The sequence below is a fragment of the Dendrobates tinctorius genome, unplaced genomic scaffold (genome assembly GCF_039654945.1).
Source record: "Dendrobates tinctorius isolate UK_male_01 unplaced genomic scaffold, ASM3965494v1 ptg000090l, whole genome shotgun sequence".
NCBI classification, from domain to species: Eukaryota; Metazoa; Chordata; class Amphibia; order Anura; family Dendrobatidae; genus Dendrobates; species Dendrobates tinctorius.
The window spans coordinates 11,070,329-11,091,066 of record NW_027361758.1 but is presented as its reverse complement, the minus strand read 5'-3'; the positions used below and the strand labels follow the sequence as shown (position 1 = coordinate 11,091,066).

Here is a 20,738-nt window from a genome sequence, read left to right as displayed (position 1 = left end):
TCATTGTCCTGTTGAAAAATAAATGATGGTCCAACTAAACGCAAACCGGATGGAATAGCACGCAGCTGCAAGATGCTGTGGTAGCCATGCTGGTTCAGTATGCCTTCAATTTTGAATAAATCCCCAACAGTGTCACCAGCAAAGCACCCCCACACCATCACACCTCCTCCTCCATGCTTCACGGTGGGAATCAGGCATGTAGAGTCCAGCCGTTCACCTTTTCTGCGTCGCACAAAGACACGGTGGTTGGAACCAAAGATCTCAAATTTTGACTCATCAGACCAAAGCACAGATTTCCACTGGTCTAAAGTCCATTCCTTGTGTTCTTTAGCCCAAACAAGTCTCTTCTGCTTGTTGCCTATCCTTAGCAGTGGTTTCCTAGCAGCTATTTTACCATGAAGGCCTGCTGCACAAAGTCTCCTCTTAACAGCTGTTGTAGAGATGTGTCTGCTGCTAGAACTCTGTGTGGCATTGACCTGGTCTCTAATCTGAGCTCCTGTTAACCTGCGATTTCTGAGGCTGGTGACTCGGATGAACTTATCCTCCGCAGCAGAGGTGACTCTTGGTCTTCCTTTCCTGGGGCGGTCCTCATGTGAGTCAGTTTCTTTGTAGCGCTTGATGGTTTTTGCCACTGCACTTGGGGACACTTTCAAAGTTTTCCCAATTTTTCGGACTGACTGACCTTCATTTCTTAAAGTAATGATGGCCACTCGTTTTTCTTTACTTAGCTGCTTTTTTCTTGCCATAATACAAATTCTAACAGTCTATTCAGTAGGACTATCAGCTGTGTATCCACCAGACTTCTGCACAACACAACTGATGGTCGCAACCCCATTTATAAGGCAAGAAATCCCCCTTATTAAACCTGACAGGGCACACCTGTGAAGTGAAAACCATTTCCGGTGACTACCTCTTGGAGCTCATCAAGAGAATGCCAAGAGTGTGCAAAGCTGTAATCAAAGCAAAAGGTGGCTACTTTGAAGAACCTAGAATATAAGACCTATTTTCAGTTGTTTCACACTTTTTTGTTAATTATATAATTCCACATGTGTTAATTCATAGTTTTGATGCCTTCAGAATGAATCTACAATTTTCATAGTCATGAAAATAAAGAAAACTCTTTGAATGAGGTGTGTCCAAACTTTTGGTCTATACTGTATATCCATAGTAATTACACATGAGCATATTAAGAAAAATGTTAGCCATAACATAGGATATTAGTATGATCAGTTCAGAACACAATAACATTGTAGTCGCCTAGTCAGCCTTCAGACTTGAGCCCAATAAAAAAATCTTTAGAGGGATCTGAAACTCACAGGATAGGATTAGATACACAGCTCAGCAGTCAGTATCACACAGGATAGGAATAGATACACGGCTCAGCAGGCAGTATCACACAGGATAGGATTAGATACACGGCTCAGCAGTCAGTATCACACAGGATAGGATTAGATACACAGCTCAGCAGTCAGTATCACACAGGATAGGATTAGATACACAGCTCAGCAGTCAGTATCACACAGGATAGGATTAGATGCACAGCTCAGCAGTCAGTATCACACAGGATAGGATTAGATATATAGCTCAGCAGACAGTATCACACAGGAGATAATTAGATACACTGCTCAGCAGACAGTATCACACAGAATAGGATTAGATACACGGTTCAGCAGTCAGTATCACACAGGACAGGATTAGATGCACGTTTTTTATGTGCAAAATAATCATTATCATTTGCTATAACTAACCACAGTTGGTTACTATGCCCAGGCAGCGCCGGGCTCTTCAGCTAGTATTATATAGATATCAAGGCACAGAAATATTTGCAAATTAAACAAACGTAATTTATTGATGCCACCAAAATTATATCTACATGAAACATGTGAGACAGATGAAGAATTGCTACATGAATTCCTCATCTGTGTCACATTTGGCCCCGATGAAGGTCATCCTGACCGAAACGTCAGCCTTGTTTCACAAACAGATAATTTTGGTTTCATCAATAAATTAGATTTCTGTGCCATGGTATCTATATAATATAACATTTTCGCTATGTGAACATGGCCTCAAAGTGCTTTCTGGGAACGTCATTGAGTAGGCAGTGACCAGCACGGTTGAAAAAACATATCTCGCCAAATACAAAGTAATTTAACTTCAGATTCAGATATAAAATCATTATTTCATCTTTTTAATCAGATACTATTTTATTGAACAATTTTAAGCCATACTAACATACAGTACATATGAACAATTACACACAAAAAAGAAATACAAGGATTCCAGTCACTAAGATTGGAGCCAATGAATCTATCCTGTACACCCTGGTTTAGCTCCAAGCCCAATTTCTTGTCATGTCGGACGCTGTGCACACCACAGCATCCGGCAGGCAGAGGTAGTTCCACCTCCAGCCACTATAGCCTCAGTGGCGCCGGCCTGATCTTCAGGCTCTCGGGGGTTAATCCTGCTGGAGACCAGGTTGGATGGTTAGTCACGCCCACGGTCTTTAAATAGTCATGCTGGCCTATGGGCGTCGCCGATTATAGCTTGTGTTTCATACCAAGTGGTTCCGGTCTGGAGTGGAGGTGTTCAAGAGAGAGAGATTCATATCTGGTGTCGTATGATCCGTCGTTATCCTTTCTCCTTCCCATATTTGTGTTTAGTTGTGCCCTGTTCACATTACTGTTTATTCCTGTGTGTGTGCGGCGCAGTGCAGTTTAAGTTCTCCCTGTCTGTCATTATTTGTGTGGGAGCTTTGGTGGTGACTTCTCACTGGGTGGAGGGTGGAGGGTTAAGTGCAGGGCTGAGCAGGAGATAAGGAAAGGTCGGAGGCTCAGGCATTTGCACCTTCAGCAAAAACCCTGGGTTGAGGGTCAGACAGGGTTTCCCCTAGTAAAGGGACACCACAGGGGCCCCGGGTATTTCAGCCTTTGTTGAACTAAGCCCCCGTGACATTATAATCGGCCCACATTTTTTCAGGAGTCCATGGATCCATTAGATTCCATAACCCGCCAGTTGGCGGCGCTGTCCATACAGGTCTCCGAGTTGAATGGGGCAGTTCAGCAGCAGGGCCTGGTAGTAGCAAAGGTGCAAACGGCATCTGCAGGTATCGGTGCAGAGCCGAAGTTTCCGCTGCCAGAACGATTTTCAGGCGATCGCAGCAAATTTGTCGTATTTCGGGAGGCCTGCAAATTATACTTCCGCATGCGGCCAATATCCTCAGGTAATGAGGCCCAGCGAGTAGGGCTGGTGTTGTCATTACTGAGTGGTGACCCCCAAGCATGGGCATTTTCCTTACCACCTGACTCTGCTACATTTCATTCGGTCGATAATGTTTTTTCTGCCCTCGGGCTCATTTACGATGACCCTGACCGACTGGCTCTAGCGGAATCTAAAATCCGCGCCCTCCGCCAGGGGGAGCGCTTGGCAGAAGACTATTGTTCGGAATTTCGCCGCTGGGCTGTAGACACACAGTGGAATGACCCAGCACTGCGGAGCCAGTTTATTCATGGGGTATCAGGGAGGGTGAAACAAGCCCTCCTGATGTATGAGACTCCGGCATCATTGGAGTCTGCCATGAGTTTGGTGATACGTATTGATCGCCGTTTTCGTCAGGGGGCACAGGAGACGCTACCTCTGGGGGAAAACAGAGGTGCAGGTGTGGTTGGAGTAGATGAGTCCCCTGAACCTATGCAGATTGCTGGCGTGGCACAGGTTCAGCCTCGCGCTCCGGGAGTCCGGAAGTCCGGAGCATGTTTCTACTGTGGTAAAGGTGGTCATTATGTTAACGTTTGCCCGGTACTACCTAAGAGGGTCACACCGGCGGAAAACTGTTAAGCTCAGAGGGTATGGAGGAGACCCAACTGAGCGTATGCATATCCTCCATGATGGTATCTCAATGTATGCTCCCTGCCAAGGTTATTGTCGCCGGCAGAGAGCTACCTATATCAGTGTTTGTGGATAGCGGTTCCGCCACCAATCTCATAGATGAGGAGTTTGCACAAACAGCCGGGTTTAAGATTGAAAAACTTCCTCACCCCATACAGGTGGTGACCATTAATGCTGTTCCCCTCCCTCAAGGGGAGATTACTGAGTTTGTGGCAGAGGTGAAACTCCACATTGGGGTCCTACATTCTGAGTCGGTTACATGTAGGGTCCTCCGTAATCTCCCAGCTCAAATGGTCCTGGGTTTTCCATGGCTGTCCAGGCACAACCCGGTAATTGATTGGAAAACTCAGGACATAGTACAATGGAGTGGTTTCTGCCAAGACAATTGCTTGGCCACATGTGTGTCCGCCGTGACGCCCAGCCTGCCGGAGGCTTTGCAGGATTTCGCGGATATTTTCTCTGAGAAGGGTTGCTCAGAACTGCCTCCACATAGAGCCTATGACTGTGCTATTAGGTTAAAACCCGGGGCCAAATTACCTAAGGCCAGGATGTTTAATATTTCTGGTCCTGAGAGACAAGCTCTGAAAGACTAAATCGCGGAGAGTCTGAGCAAAGGTCACATCCGGCCTTCGTCCTCGCCTGTAGCCGCGGGGTTTTTCTTCATTAAGAAGAAAGATGGGGGGTTACGCCCGTGTCTGGATTTCCGAGAGTTAAACCAGATTACTATCCGTGATCCCTACCCAATGCCGTTGATCCCGGATTTGTTCAACCAGGTAGCGGGGGCAAAATGGTTTTCCAAGCTGGACCTCAGGGGGGCGTATAACCTCATAAGGGTCCGTCAGGGGGATGAGTGGAAGACGGCGTTTAACACTCCTGAGGGTCATTTTGAGAGTCTGGTTATGCCGTTTGGGTTGACCACCGCGCCTGCCGTTTTCCAACATTTTATTAATGATGTCTTTGCTCATGTCCTGGGGAGATTTGTGATTGTATACCTGGATGATATCCTCATTTATTCTAGCGATCGGGACACTCATTTGCAGCATGTTAGGCAGGTGTTACAGTTGCTCCGGGAGAACCAGCTCTATGCTAAGCTGGAAAAATGTTTATTTTTTGTCCAGGAGTTGCCCTTTTTGGGATATATTGTGTCCGCAGCTGGTTTTAAAATGGACACCGCTAAGGTGCAAGCGGTGTTGCAATGGGAGAGGCCGGAGAGTCTGAAAGCACTCCAGCGGTTCCTTGGGTTTGCGAATTATTATAGGAAATTTATAAAACACTTTTCGACTGTCGCCAAACCGCTCACGGACATGACAAAAAAGGGTGCCGATCTGGCGAACTGGCCTGAGGTGGCTATACGTGCATTTGAGCGTCTGAAGAATAGTTTTGCTTCAGCCCCCATTCTGGTGCAACCAGACGTGTCTAAACCTTTTGTGGTAGAGGTTGATGCGTCGGAGGTGGGAGTGGGGGCAGTACTGTCTCAAGGCTCGTCCTTGAGCGAGATGCATCCATGCGCCTACTTCTCCAAGAAGTTGTCGCCGGCCGAACGGAATTATGATATCGGCAACAGGGAGTTGTTGGCCATCAAACTGGCTTTTGAGGAATGACGACACTTCTTGGAGGGGGCGGCTCACCAGGTCACAGTTATCACCGACCATAAGAATCTGCTCTACCTGGAGTCGGCCAAGCGTCTGTCTCCTAGGCAGGCTCGCTGGGCATTGTTTTTTACTCGTTTCAATTTTCTTGTGACGTACCGTCCCGGGGCTAAAAACACCAAGGCGGATGCTTTGTTTAGGTGTTTTCCGGGGGGAGAACCTCGGGAAGAGCCGGTACCCATCCTCCAGAAAGGGGTAGTGGTCTCGGCTCTCACGACTGAGGTAGAGGCGGAGATTGCCGAGGCCCAAGAGGAGGTACCACCAGGACTTCCCGCCAACAAATCATTTGTACCCCTGCATCTTCGGCCTAAGGTGTTGAAGGAACACCACGATTCGGTACTGGCTGGTCACCCAGGGGTGAAGGGCACCTTAGAGCTGGTATCGCGTCGTTTCTGGTGGCCCAAAATCCGGCAGGACGTGGTCTCGTACGTGGCAGCTTGCATCACGTGCGCTAGGGCTAAGTCACCCCGAACCCGTCCTGCTGGCACGCTACAGCCTCTGGGGGTACCCAATAGGCCATGGACAGAAATCTCCATGGATTTTATCACTGACTTGCCAGCCTCGGCAGGGAACACGGTCATCCTGGTGGTGGTTGACCGTTTTTCAAAGATGGCGCATTTTGTGGCGTTGTCCTCTTTGCCCAATGCTAAGACGTTGGCTCAGGTATTTGTGAAGGAGGTGGTCAGACTCCACGGAGTACCGTCTGACATAGTATCTGATAGGGCTACGCAATTTGTGGCGAGATTTTGGAAAGCTTTTTGCTCAAGGTTGGGGATCAAGTTGTCACATTCATCGGCGTTTCATCCACAGTCTAATGGACAAACTGAGCGCATGAACCAAAATCTAGAACAGTATTTACGATGCTTTGTGTCCGACAACCAGGAGGAGTGGTCTACTTTCCTTCCTCTGGCCGAATTCGCATTAAATAATCACCGCCAAGAGTCATCAGGAGAGTCTCCATTCTTTTGTGTGTACGGTCAACATCCTCAGTTTTGTACCTTACGTCAGGGTGACTCCGGGGGTGTCCCGGAGGAGGATCAGCTAGGAGCCCAATTGTCATCAGTCTGGAGGCGGGTGAAACAGCGTTTGTTGAGCATGAGTGCCAGGTACAAACGGGTGGCTGACAGTAGACGCGTGCCAGGTCCGGACCTGTGTGTGGGTGAATGGGTGTGGTTAGCTACGAAGAACATAAAACTCAAAATCCCTTCTTTAAAACTGGGTCCAAGGTTTATTGGGCCTTTTAGGATTTCTGCCATCATTAACCCAGTGGCTTATCGGTTGGAACTTCCCGCAGTGTACAAGATACACAACGTGTTTCACAGGGCTTTATTGAAAAAGGTGGTAGGCTCTGTGGACACAACGCCGATGCCACCTCCAGTCATGGTGGATGGCGAGTTAGAGTTCGAGGTCGCCAAGGTAGTGGACTCTCGAGTAGTACGCCGTACTCTTCAGTATTTGGTGCACTGGCGGGGGTATGGTCCAGAGGAGAGGTCTTGGGTTCCAGCCTCAGACATACATGCGGATCGGCTGGTCAGTTCTTTTCACCGTCGTCATCCGGACAAGCCGGGTCCTATGAGTCTTGAGGGCCCTGGGGTCCCTCGTAGAAGACGGGGTACTGTCATGTCGGACGCTGTTCACACCACAGCATCCGGCAGGCAGAGGTAGTTCCACCTCCAGCCACTATAGCCTCAGTGGCGCCGGCCTGATCTTCAGGCTCTCGGGGGTTAATCCTGCTGGAGACCAGGTTGGATGGTTAGTCACGCCCACGGTCTTTAAATAGTCATGCTGGCCTATGGGCGTCGCCGATTATAGCTTGTGTTTCATACCAAGTGGTTCCGGTCTGGAGTGGAGGTGTTCAAGAGAGAGAGATTCATATCTGGTGTCATATGATCCGTCGTTATCCTTTCTCCTTCCCATATTTGTGTTTAGTTGTGCCCTGTTCACATTACTGTTTATTCCTGTGTGTGTGCGGCGCAGTGCAGTTTAAGTTCTCCCTGTCTGTCATTATTTGTGTGGGAGCTTTGGTGGTGACTTCTCACTGGGTGGAGGGTGGAGGGTTAAGTGCAGGGCTGAGCAGGAGATAAGGAAAGGTCGGAGGCTCAGGCATTTGCACCTTCAGCAAAAACCCTGGGTTGAGGGTCAGACAGGGTTTCCCCTAGTAAAGGGACACCACAGGGGCCCCGGGTATTTCAGCCTTAGTTGAACTAAGCCCCCGTGACATTTCTCCCATCTCTCTCATCTCTTCAGTCACCAACCTAACTCACATCATCAAGTTTTGTATCCTGTGGTCTACTGGAGACTATTTAATCATAGATTATAAATCAAATCTACTGCGATTTAGGAGCTGCTACCATTGCCTAACTCTAAGCCTGGTATCTAATAAGGCCTGTGCAGTAAGTCCAGGTTTGTCTAGCCATCTTCCACAAAAAGCTTTGACTTTAGCAATACACTTCTATGTACTCTCAGCATTCTATCAAATAATTCCATTTTTTGGGGGGGGTAACTCAATTCTCTAGCTGAGAGGAGGACAAGTTGAATTCAATGTGATGCGAAAATTTTCCAGGCTTGGTATAGCATTCTTAGTATATCCAATACCTCCAAGTCCTGAGTTGACTTAAATTAACACACTCCAAATACACATTACTCAAATATCTAGATAGGTTTTAAAAAATCAACGTATTTTTAAAACCTAACTTGTCACTTTAAACAATGTCCCAGTAAAAGTTGTAGGACATTTCCTATAGAAGTGAATGAGACCAATGGTTTGTCTTCCTCTAAATGAGTCTAAAGGCTTGAGTTCTAGTGTTGCTCAACACTTTACATGAAGTCCCTTTCATATCACTAGTTTGTATATTGGCAACTTCCACATGATATAATCATTTTTATCTATTTAGTAACAGATCAAGTTACTCTTACATCTTAAAGCTCATTCAGACATCCGTGCAAATCGATCTGCGATTGGATCACAATGCACGGACTGGCCTCAGCAATTCCGATCCGAGAGTGACAGCCTCATAGAAATACATGAAGCGGTCCCGCTGGGGTCAAGAGAGCCGCGGCCAGTTCGTGTATTAGAGGTCCGTGCTCGGACTGATAGGCACAGATGTCCAAATGAGACCTTAGTTAAGAGCCGCTAATAAAGATAGTGTCATATTTGATGGAAATATAATGTTACATACAGCAATAATCTCTGTTTAAAGACAACAAACCTCTCACTGGAAACCCCTTATAAGTAATTGAGGTCCATGGAGAACTGGTGGTGTCCATAATGTGATCGGAACAAAGCTTTACACTTTACTCTCTTACCGTCTCTCTTTTTTATCGGTTGGTTTGTTGATTTCCCTGAAAATGTTTGAAAGGACGCCATCAGTCCAGTCCCTGGTTGTGGGGTCCAGGATACCGTACAATTCAATCACACTCATGGCCTTGGGATTCAGTGTATATAACTTAGTTGTGAGACCAAGTCTGGCAAAAATAATATTTTTTATCATTAATAAGGATAATCAGCACTCAACTGGATTATACATTACAGTAATTCATTTTATATGCAAGAAAAAAACTGTAAACCCAAAGGCAGCCCATGTAACTATGGGGAGAGCAGATGAACAGATGTAGATGTTATCTTTTGTTGGATTTGAACCCAAGACCTCAGTTTTGTAAAGCAGCAGTACTAACTTTCCATATTTAATGAGAATAACTTATTAGTAAAAGTAGCTGTATAGTAAAACAAAAATGTAGGCAGCTATAAAGACATATACCAGCAATGGAATAGATTAAAATAGGCAAAATACAGCAGATGCTACTGCAAAAGAAAACAATTACGGAACAAAAAAAACATATTACTACCAAATGCTGTGGAAAAGCAGGAAAAAGCGGATCAAAGAGTCCACTAAGAAAATCTCTCACAAATAGTCAATATAAATCAGCAATTGAGAAAATAATGAAATATAACTTTTAGTTCAACTAGTAAAATATTAGTGCTACCTAAAAGGAGAAGATAGGGCTCCAAAGAACAGTATGGTGGCTAGATGTATATGGGACCTAGCTTCTCTTGGTTAGAATCAGATATAAAGAAATTCTGATGTAGAAGATAATGAACAATATACAAGGGTTTACGGACACCTATAAAGTAGCAGTATAATATACAACAGGTATCTACATATAACCCAGTATACATAAGAAATATCTCCAGTTCTGCAATAATAATACGACTGGATCTATCCCTATGTGCTCGCTCAGCATGCAAAGACGGTGGTTTGAATAGGGTATTATTAGCGATATCACCGGACAGTGGTCAGAGAAAAAACAGCAATGTAAAGACCCCATTTCATCAGCTATAAGCCACAGAAATATGCATGTGCGAGTACAGGGACGAAAACATGATTACAGTTGTGGCCAAAAGTATTGACACCCCTGCAATTCTGTCAGATAATACTCAGTTTCTTCCTGAAAATGATTGCAAACACAAATTCTTTGGTATTATTATCTTCACTTAGGGTGGTTTCACATTAGCGCTTTTTAAGCGCACGCACGGCCGGGGGTAGCTCCGCCCCCGAGCCGGCTCTCTGCCCGGCGTGCCCGCTCCTTGCTTGTAGCACCGCCTCCTAGCGCACAGCGGCGCCTGCGATCGGCGCACCCTATCTTTAGCATAGGGTGCGCAGATCGTGCGCAGGCCGTGCGCTAGTTGCACTTTGACCTGCGCTGTGCACTTTTGACGGTGCGCCGTGCGCGCCAAAATCAAACTTTTCGCTAGGAGGCGGTGCTACAAGCAAGGGGCGGACACGCCGGGGAGAGAGCCGGCTCGGGGGCGGAGCTACCCCCGGCCGTGCGTGCGCTTAAAAAGCGCTAATGTGAAACCACCCTTAATTTGTCTTAAATGAAAAAACACAAAAAGAATTGTCCTAAAGCCAAATTGGATATAATTCCACACCAAACATAAAAAAGAGGGTGGACAAAAGTATTGGCACTGTTTGAAAATCATGTGATGCTTCCCTAATTTGTGTAATTAACAGCACCTGTAACTTACCTGTGGTGCCTAACAGGTGTTGGCAATAAGTAAATCACACTTGCAGCCAGTTGACATGGATTAAAGTTCACTCAACCTCTGTCCTGTGTCCTTGTGTGTACCACATTGAGCATGGAGAAAAGAAAGAAGACCAAAGAACTGTCTGAGAAGTTGAGAAACCAAATTGTGATGTGAGGAAGCATGAGCAATCTCAAGGCTACAAGTCCATCTTCAAAGACCTGAATGTTCCTGTGTCTACCGTGCGCAGTGTCATCAAGAAGTTTAAAGCCCATGGCACTGTGGCTAACCTCCCTAGATGAGGACGGAAAAGAAAAATTGACAAGAGATTTCAACGCAAGATTGTGCGGATGTTGGATAAAGAACCTCGACTAACATCCAAACAAGTTCAAGCTGCCCTGCAGGCCGAGGGTACAACAGTGTCAAACCGTACTATCCGTCGGCGTCTGAATGAAAAGGGACTGTATTGTAGGAGACCCAGGAAGACCCCACTTCTTACCCCGAGACATAAAAAAGCCAGGCTGGAGTTTGCCAAAACTTACCTGAAAAAGCCTAAAACGTTTTGGAAGAATGTTCTCTGGTCAGATGAGACAAAAGTAGAGCTTTTTGGGCAAAGGCATCAACAGAGTTTACAGGAGAAAAAAAGAGGCATTCAAAGAAAAAAACACGGTCCCTACAGTCAAACATGGCGGAGGTTCCCTGATGTTTTGGGGTTGCTTTGCTGCCTCTGGCACTGGACTGCTTGACCGTGTGCATGGCATTATGAAGTCTGAAGACTACCAACAAATTTTGCAGCATAATGTAGGGCCCAGTGTGAGAAAGCTGGGTCTCCCTCAGAGGTCATGGGTCTTCCAGCAGGACAATGACCCAAAACACACTTCAAAAAGCAATAGAAAATGGTTTGAGAGAAAGTACTGGAGACTTCTAAGGTGGCCAGCAATGAGTCCAGACCTGAATCCCATAGAACACCTGTGGAGAGATCTAAAAATGGCAGTTTGGAGAAGGCACCCTTCAAATATCAGGGACCTGGAGCAGTCTGCCAAAGAAGAATGGTCTAAAATTCCAGCAGAGCATTGTAAGAAACTCATTGATGGTTACCGAAAGCGGCTGGTCGCAGTTATTTTGGCTAAAGGTTGTGCAACCAAGTATTAGGCTGAGGGTGCCAATACTTTTGTCTGTAGCATTTTTGGAGTTTTGTGTGAAATGATCAATGTTTTGCTTTTTGCTTCATTCTCTTTTGTGTTTTTTATTAAGACAAATTAAATTAAATGAAGATAATAATACCAAAGAATTTGTGTTTGCAATCATTTTCAGGAAGAAACTGAGTATTATCTGACAGAATTGCAGGGGTATCAATACTTTTGGCCACAACTGTATAAGTAAATAGCTCTCCCACATATATCATAGATAAAAAAATGGAGTGATCTCACCCATTCATTTGTAGTAAGTAGTCAGGTCTAGGAGGTACATCACGATCCAATAGATGACTCCAAGAAAATGAGGATGGTAGTCTAGCCCTACAGATCCCTGACAAATCCTTATCCCCAAAACTCCCACCCTGACAAGGGCATTCCACATCTGACCCTACAATGGGGGTCCTGCACTTTCACTGTGTGTCCCGAAGCATTTTCATCAAAATCCAACTCTTCAGGGGACCCATGGCACACATAGCAAATCTACTATCAGTGCCGATAGATAAGACAACTCTTAGGCTCTTCCTATACAAGTTGGATGCAACAGACAGATAAGGGGAATGAGCAAAGTGTTTCACGGAGAAACCACTTCCAGTATCCAGCATGCAAAGTGACATCACATCCGGACATTGAGACGCAGGACATGGCACACCCGGCAAATGAACCACGAGTCCATGGTATAAATAAAATGACTAAGATGGCATAAATTAGAATAACAAGTTCTTTACTAGCTGAATTAAAAATTTATTAGATTTTATTATTTTCTCAATTGCTAATTTATACCAATTGCTGTGACAGTACAGAATCACTGAGAATAATCTGTCCCAGGCGATAAAGGGGTGGTTCAAAATACTTATTGATTTTCATCCTAATTGCCTATCTATTTAATGCCATAATTGTATATATTTTCTAATACACTTTAATAAAAAATGTCCTATCCTTCACTAATTACACTATCTTTTTTTAAACCAAATTTTTTTTTATTATTAAAATTATTTTTTATAACAATACAATACAGAACAACAACCCAACCATAAACGGGACCCAGTCCCTCTTCTATCCCTCCCACGTCACCCTTTTAAACATAACATCATAAGATAAATCTTTCACAGTTCTGTCCACAACAGATTATAAGTCTTGTACTATGAATAACTACTATCATAACGATAGTAATAGGGAATCCAGAACTTGGTTTGGCACATTTGTATACACGACTATAGCTGCCCAATATGGAATACAGCATCTATCAAGTATTTAAATTGAATCTATACATAAATCGAAACAGATCTAGTCTAAATCTTTGCAGTTCTCTACATGCTAGGCCAGAGCCGTCAATCCATGGAGCCAATATTTTTTCAAATTTGGAGATGGCCTTCCTTTTCAAATATATACTTTGTTCCAGATTTAACAGCCAATTATTTTTTTTTTCTAAATTCTGTTACTGTGGGCGCCTGCTCTGATAACCAATGCTGGGCTATCAATTTCCTGGCCATATATAACATGCATGCCACCTTTATTTTGCCATGTTCGTCAGTGCTCAGATCTTCTATATATCCCAGTATACATACTAATGGTGAGGGATCTATATCGACTGAGTATGTTCTATTAATGATCGCTAGTACATCCCTCCAAAAAGTATCCAAAGCAGAGCATGTCCACATCATATAAAGCATGTTAGCAGAGGGATGTTTTACACTAGCTACACTATCTAACTGTTTTCTGTTTTGTTTTTTTACTTCTTTTTTGATTATGCTTCATTTGAGAAGTTGGGATACTCAAATAAAGCATCATCAGGGTACAAAGACTGTGGTCACTGCCTCAGCCCCTGCTCCTTTCCTGAAACGAAGCGTCATCGGTGACCTTCGTGTCAGGGGCTTGGCTAGTCCCACCTCTGTCACTGTAGGATGTGCAAAATGACAGTGCATTCTGTTGCTGGCTCAGATCAGTAGTAATGATCTGGCAACAAAGCGTATTGTCAGTGCACTCTATAAGACAAAAATGAATACCCAGCTTGCAGAGACCAGCACAATCTTCCACAAGTGACGTCACATGCGGAGGCTGCGCTTGTCTTTGCAAGCTGGGTTAACCCGTCTCAGTTGGTTTTCCCTCATGCGCCACTAGTCGAGCCGCTTCTTTGTATGACCATATTCACATGCCTATTTTAGGATTACATTTCTTAGAGATTTCTGAGTGCTGTTAAAGTCCATAGTCAATTACCCATCTGCCCTTTTGATACTTTTTAATTAAATACGCTTTATGTTTAAAAAAAAATTGTGTTAAATCATTTTAATTATATTAATCAATAAAATATTTGAAGTTTTAATTTTTTCATGTTTATGCCTCTTTATCCCTTTTAATGGATTGGGATCTTGTGTTAGTAAATGTTGCCTGTGAAGGAAAGGAAGTACTTACTTAGTCTGTGCTGAACACAAAGTATTAATTACAACAGATTTTCCCCCTCCTGTGGGCCCAACCACCATGGTGGTGTGACGTGTCAGCATAGTCTCATACATCTGAACAACTTTGTCTACCTATAAAAAAATAAAATAAAAATTAATAAAGATTGTATAAAATCGAAAGATGAATACAATACAGCTCATAATTTCTCTTCTCTGTGTGCCCTCTTTATACCATGTCTTTAAATTTAAGGCCATTGATTGTAGCAAGAAAAGTCAGCATTGCAAATTTGCTTTGTAAGGCCGGCTTCACACGTCAGTGTCTCCGGTATGTGTGGTGACAGTTTTCTCACGTACCGGAAACACTGACACACGTAGACCCATTCAAATGAATGAGTCTATGCAGATGTCAGCATGTTTTCATGGACCGTGTGTCCGTGTGCAAAACACGCTGACATGTATGTTTTAACACGGACACACGGGCCACAAAACGTGCAGCACACATGCACACAGAGAATAGTGCACGCTGTCCTCCGTGTACACGGACAGCCGCCGGGGAAGTAGCGCTACTATAAGCCACTATTCCCCGGCAGCAGGTGTTGAACGAGGCTGTCATCCATTCTCCCTGCTCTGCCAACGAGCAGAGGAGAAGGAATGAATGAAAAACTGACCTGCTGTTACCTCTGGACCGTGAAAGAATTCAAGTGATGAGGTCACGGAAGTTCAAGCTCTGACACAGTGACCTCATCACTTGCATTCTCCAATGGTCCGGAGGTCACAACAGGTGAGTTTTTCATTCCTTCTCCTCTGCTCCCTGGCAGAGCAGGGAGAATGAATGACAGCCGGCTTCAGCAATAGCCGCCGGGGGACAGCGGCTTACAATAGAGCTACTTTCCCGGCGGCTGTCGTGTGGTCCTGATGCGGCACACGGTTGCCACATGTGTGCCGCACGTAGAACACACTCGGGACACTGATATCTCTGGTACCGTTTTTTCTGGTACCGGAAATATCAGGACGTGTAAAACTGTCCTAATCCACTTACCTGAACAGGCAGCAGGACATAGTTGTTGTCTATGAGAGCCTCTTCTACTGCATCATTAAAGTTGGGGTAGCGAACTCGAGGACAGTCCAGTCCTGGGAACAAGTCCGAAATTAAGCCAAAAAACAAGGGGACATCCTCAAACACAAACTTGGGTAGGTTCATGTCTCTCAATGCCCTCATCAAAACAACATCCTAAAGGGAATGGAACATATTAAAGCCAAATATTTGTACTGAGAGGTGTAATATAGGTCAAAACATTTACAATAACATTGCATTTCCAATCATCCAAGTGCTAACCTCACAGTAGAAATAAATTCATAAAGTCTTCCTCCTTGGTCATCAAACTCGAGGAGAAATTAATTACCTTCAGTATCTTCCTCTTTTTCGGATATAGTGAATAACATGATTTGTCCTCTAACTTGTAACCTCACATGGCGCCCTATTTTAATGAATGGCTAAAGCATTAATAGGCCTGCAAAAACAGGAGATGCTCTTACCATTTCTCATTTCTGATTCAAAAAGCACAATCCTAATTGGGAACCCTAACCCCCGTGGGATGATAATCATGGGTCCTAAAAAGAATATGTGAATATGTGAACATACGTGAACGAGGGATAAAAATTCCAATTTACTTACTTCACTTAAGTCTGGCGAACCTCTCTTCAACTCGCCAGCCATTACTAACACAGATTTTAAGGCACGTAATCCAAAATCATAATGATGCTGTTTGGACAGTTGTTCTTTGGCAAGTTTATATAACACGGTCATTTTTTTAGCCAAGTTCTAAAATGACATAAAATAATTTTATACTCAATGGAGCAAAGGGGTTGTTAGCCTAGACTAGAAGTCTACAGTGTTTTTATGTGACTGCAGACTTGTGAATCCTCACATCACGTACATTGCATGCATGATGTGAGGATTCCCAAGTCTGCAGTCACATGTAGCCTAAGGCTGGACAAGCCCTTTAAGCTAATCAGCATTAATAACAGGATTTGAGAAGATTTTCCCTTATACTTTGCAGATACATTGGATATTGTTGCAGCTCAGGACATACCTTATTAATAATAACAACAATACTAGTTAAATAAATCATAAAATTAATTTATATAACGTACCTTGGCCAAAAGAAATCCTTCTGAAAATAGCATAATTTCACAGATTTGTTGGAGATCTGGTACAATTACAACCACAGGCCTGAATAGAGCTTTCACTGATTCAGGTAATTCTGTTCGACCAGCATAACCAGGGTTCATTGTGATAAAAATCCCCATTCGAGCATCCATGGTAATCTCCTGACCTTCAAACTGCAAACCAATGCATTGAAATGGATTTCAGATGAAAAGTTCTAGAATCCAGATCCAGATTTTACAATTGAGAAAAATACAGGGTTGAGGTAAAGGAATACACGTAAGAGATCATCACAGCATATCTTGTACCAAACCTGCCTACTAGAGATTCTAAACATATGTTTATGGGTCAAAATCTATTAAAGGGGTTGTCTGGTCTTCTAAGAAAAGTCTTCAATTACTATATGTGACTGCAGCTTTCTAAAATCTGACCGTGTGGGCTGCGCATGTTGTCAGGATTCACTAGTATTTACAGTGACACCAGGTGGTCATGAGACCGTAAGTATACGATTTGCATACATGTGATCACATGCCGACTAGACGTGCTCAGCTTATATTAATTCACTTGTATTGAGAGAAGCCAGTCACGTCTAGTCGGAATGTGACATAAGAAGGGAAATCGTAACCGTCTGCTCTCACCAGCAGTTCTTGTGAATCCTGCTAGCATGCGCACGCAAAGAGTCACTGCAGACGGTTATCAGAAGACAAAACAAACCTTTCAAATGTCTTTAAAATGGGAAAAATAAAATAAGGAAATACAACATTGGATGGAAAAAGAGCAGTAAAAACTATATGTATGAATAAGTCCTTAATGAGCAATGACTTGATTTTAAGGACATATGAAAAAATACAAAATAAATCTCTCTGTGGGATATAAAACACACTCAGGTGATCCAGCAAGAAGCGCAACCCACCTGAAATTTCTTCAAGTGATGGATTAAAGCATTACGTATGGTCTGTATCTGAGAGGAAATAACTGAGAGTACCGAGGCGTCAATACGATTGAATTCATCAAAGCAGCCCCATGCTCCACACTGTGCCAGGCCAGAGAAGATTTTACCAACAGCCTTAAAAAAATGATGAAAAGTTACAAACAAAATTCCAGACTACACGTTGAAGACAACTAAAATGGCAGTGCAATGTATTTATTGTACATGAAAGTAAATGTTTAGTAATGGAGTCTGTCAGCAGGATTTCACCCCCCAAACTATTTATATGCGCATGTAGAACTTTCAAAGACAAGTCCAGCAATACTTTTACCTGGCCAGTCCTTTCGTCCATTCCTGAGAAATCAGCCTTTGAATTGATATGCAAATGAGCCTGAAAGACTGTTGTAGATCTGAAGCCTCTGTCACTCCAGCTCTATTTGCTGTCCTGTTCCACCTCCTCTTTTTTCTCAAGTCACACAGCAAAGAAGAAGGAGGAGGGCAGGGAATAGAGCTGGAGTGACAAAGGTTTCAGATCTACTATAGATCTTCAGCCTCATTTGCATATCAATTCAAACATTGATATCTCGGTAATGGAGGAACGGACTGGTCATGTAAAGATATTGCTGGACTTGTCGTTGAAAGAGCTACATGCGTATATAAATACGATAAGCATTAAATCCTGCTGACATATTCCCTACAGTATAAGCTATGATATATTATTCCCAAATTGTCCTATTCTCTACAGTGTGTCTAATAGGAATAAGATAGCAGGATGACCTAATAAAGTTATGTTTTAATGTGAATACACTATATGCATGTGCTAAATAAATAACAACACAACAAACTGTCAAGTTTACCTTGTAGTCCATGCCTTCACCGCAGTTTGTCACCACACACAGCAATCCAAGAGCTTTTGCCAGATCTTTAGTTGTCTCAGTTTTACCAGTACCTGCTGGCCCTGCAGGTGCTCCACCCAAATACATGGAGAGCGCCTAAAAAAAAGAAACAAAAAATAGACTCTAAAGCTTGCTGACATAGCGTATTGGCAGGAGGCCTTTATAACCTTGGTCATATTTTGTACCTAGCAGTTTTACAACAAAAGGAATAAGTGGGGGAAAAACACAATTATGTGTTAAACCAGCTATGTCCTCTGCATAAAAAAGATACCACAATGACAGTACAGATTTTATTTCATGTTCAGCATTTTTCATCTACGACAGACCCAGCAAAATACTATAATATATACAATTCTCTGTCAATGTATGTGTTCTCTCATCATACAACCTAAATGATGTAATAAGATCACACCAGATACTCGCAGTTACCTGTGTAAGAGTGAGATAGATCCGATCAGTCAGAGGGGTAATGACTAGCCTTCCGTTTAGACCCATGTATTCATAACCATAGGAAAATGTTCCAGTGCACTGTCGGACATTAAGTTCATCTGGTTCTCTGTCCCAGTAGAAACGTAATTGACTTTCCCATTCAAACTCACGGGCATCCATAATGCTAGGAAAAAGGTCAACATTTCCTTTTAGACAGTTACCATTCACCATGTCAGCTGGCAAGAGCTTATGTTAACATTAAACCTACCTGTCTCTCACAAATATGTCCACAATGTCTCTAGCATGTACGTCAATAATGAGAACAGTATTATATTTTTTCCTGTCGTTTTTACTTAGAGGTTCTGTGATCCGGGTAACTAGTTCGTCAATCTGCTGGTGCATTTTTTTAGCAAAGCTCTTTAGTGCTTGTTTCTCTCCCTTTTTAACCTTACGGAAGACATCTTCAACTTCCCAGGTCCACCACACCTGATTACCAGCTAGGACAACCATCCCTTGATACAACAGCATCCAATCTACCCTGTAAAATTAACGTAGTCCAAAAATAAGAAAGAGGCAATTACTTAGTTTATTATTTAAGGAGTTTCCAATCTTACACATTTATGGCATACCCACAGTAAGCTCCATCTGTCTGATTGATGAGGTCCCATCTCTGGATCCCACAACTATGTCAAGACTGTCAAGCACCATTATAGATGCAGAGTATGAATTAAAGAGTGTTTTATTGTCTTCTCTCTTATGTTACACAAATTATGGGTGCCTTATATTGCACATCTAGGAATGAGTTGCGCGATCTATCTTGAAAATGTTGGAACAAATAAAACAGGATTTTTTTGGCTACTCACCATAAAATCTGTTTCTCAGAGCCGTCATTGGGGGACACAGGAAACCATGGGTGCAAGCTGCTGCCACTAAGAGGCTGACACTATGCACAAAAAAAGTTAGTTCCTCCTCCGCAGTGTACACCCCACCGACCGGCACTAGGACATTCAGTTAGTGAGAAAGCAGTAGGAGAAGCAACAAATAAAAGAGAAAGAAAACACACAAACTCAAACTTTAACAATATAATACAGTAAACAGAGCCAAAGCTGTTAAACTTGGGAGGGTGCTGTGTCCCCCAATGAAGGCTCCGAGAAACAGATTTTACGGTGAGTAGTCAAAAAATCCTGTTTTCTCTATTGCTTCATTGGGGGACACAGGAAACCTTAGAATGTCCCAATGTAGTACCCAAAGGGAGGGAACTATATTGCTGGATGCCTGAGCAGCACATGCAGCAGAGTCCAGGTAGGTGGATACCATGTACTTCCCTGCATTAGCAATTTGGTCAGCAAGGTTCCTCTGGTCGGGCTCCAGAAAGAATGCCCTGACGGAGCTGAATAGCCCATGTCATTATCGACTTTGCCACCCAGGTGAAGGCAAAGGCAGGGCACAATGAAGAGGCGGCCACTTCAAAGGCTGACCTTGCAAAGGACTCTATCAGCCTGTCATTGGTGTTCTTGAGAGACGTTCCATCCGGAAGAGGGAGGACTGTATTGGTGGATAGTGTGGAAACCGGAGGGTCCAAAGTTGGAGACGAGGTCCAATTAGCAGTGAGCTCAGGGGGGAAGGGATATAGCATGTCAAGGGTCTTTTTGATTACTTTAATGAGCGGTACCATGTGACTGCACAGGAAGAAGACAGGAAGAGAGATGCAGACCCCGGAACTGAGATGTAGCAGAGCGTGATATGCAGACGCCAGAAGGGTGAGTAGCACTGGAGGAGGGTGTGCCATGCCATATTCACCTGTACCCGTTCTACCGCTACACTGTCTCCCTGGTCCTCTGGCTGTGACGTTCAGGTCAGAGGGTACGATGACGTGATTAGTGTGCACCCTCTGCCTGAACAGTCACTGCAGAGACGGTGACTTTGAGGAGCAGCGAGCAGCGACGAGAGGTGAGTATGTCATTTAGAAAAAAAAATTGCAGCAGCATTATTATATGGGGCATATATTAATATGGAGCATGTTATGGGGCCACCATTACCCTTTGTGCAGCATTATATAGGGCATATATTAATATGGAGCATCTTATGGGGCCACCATTAACCTTTGTGCAGCATTATATGGGGCATATATTAATATGGACCATCTTCTGTGGCCACCATTTTACTTTT

The 20,738-nt window shown here is 43.7% G+C and overlaps 1 protein-coding gene across 1 annotated transcript in view; it reads right to left on the bottom strand.

Annotated features, from left to right (window-relative positions):
• DNAH10 (dynein axonemal heavy chain 10) overlaps positions 1-20,738 on the bottom strand; it is a 309,396-nt gene that overhangs the window by 126,267 nt on the left and 162,391 nt on the right. Inside the window, exons 31-39 of the mRNA XM_073586115.1 lie at positions 18,838-19,107; positions 18,570-18,753; positions 18,102-18,236; positions 17,230-17,382; positions 16,304-16,492; positions 15,825-15,971; positions 15,189-15,380; positions 14,163-14,281; positions 8,841-8,999 (exon numbers count right to left, since the gene is read on the bottom strand). Coding sequence (XP_073442216.1) covers positions 8,841-8,999; positions 14,163-14,281; positions 15,189-15,380; positions 15,825-15,971; positions 16,304-16,492; positions 17,230-17,382; positions 18,102-18,236; positions 18,570-18,753; positions 18,838-19,107 — 1,548 coding nt within the window. The remainder of the gene's footprint in view (positions 1-8,840; positions 9,000-14,162; positions 14,282-15,188; positions 15,381-15,824; positions 15,972-16,303; positions 16,493-17,229; positions 17,383-18,101; positions 18,237-18,569; positions 18,754-18,837; positions 19,108-20,738) is intronic.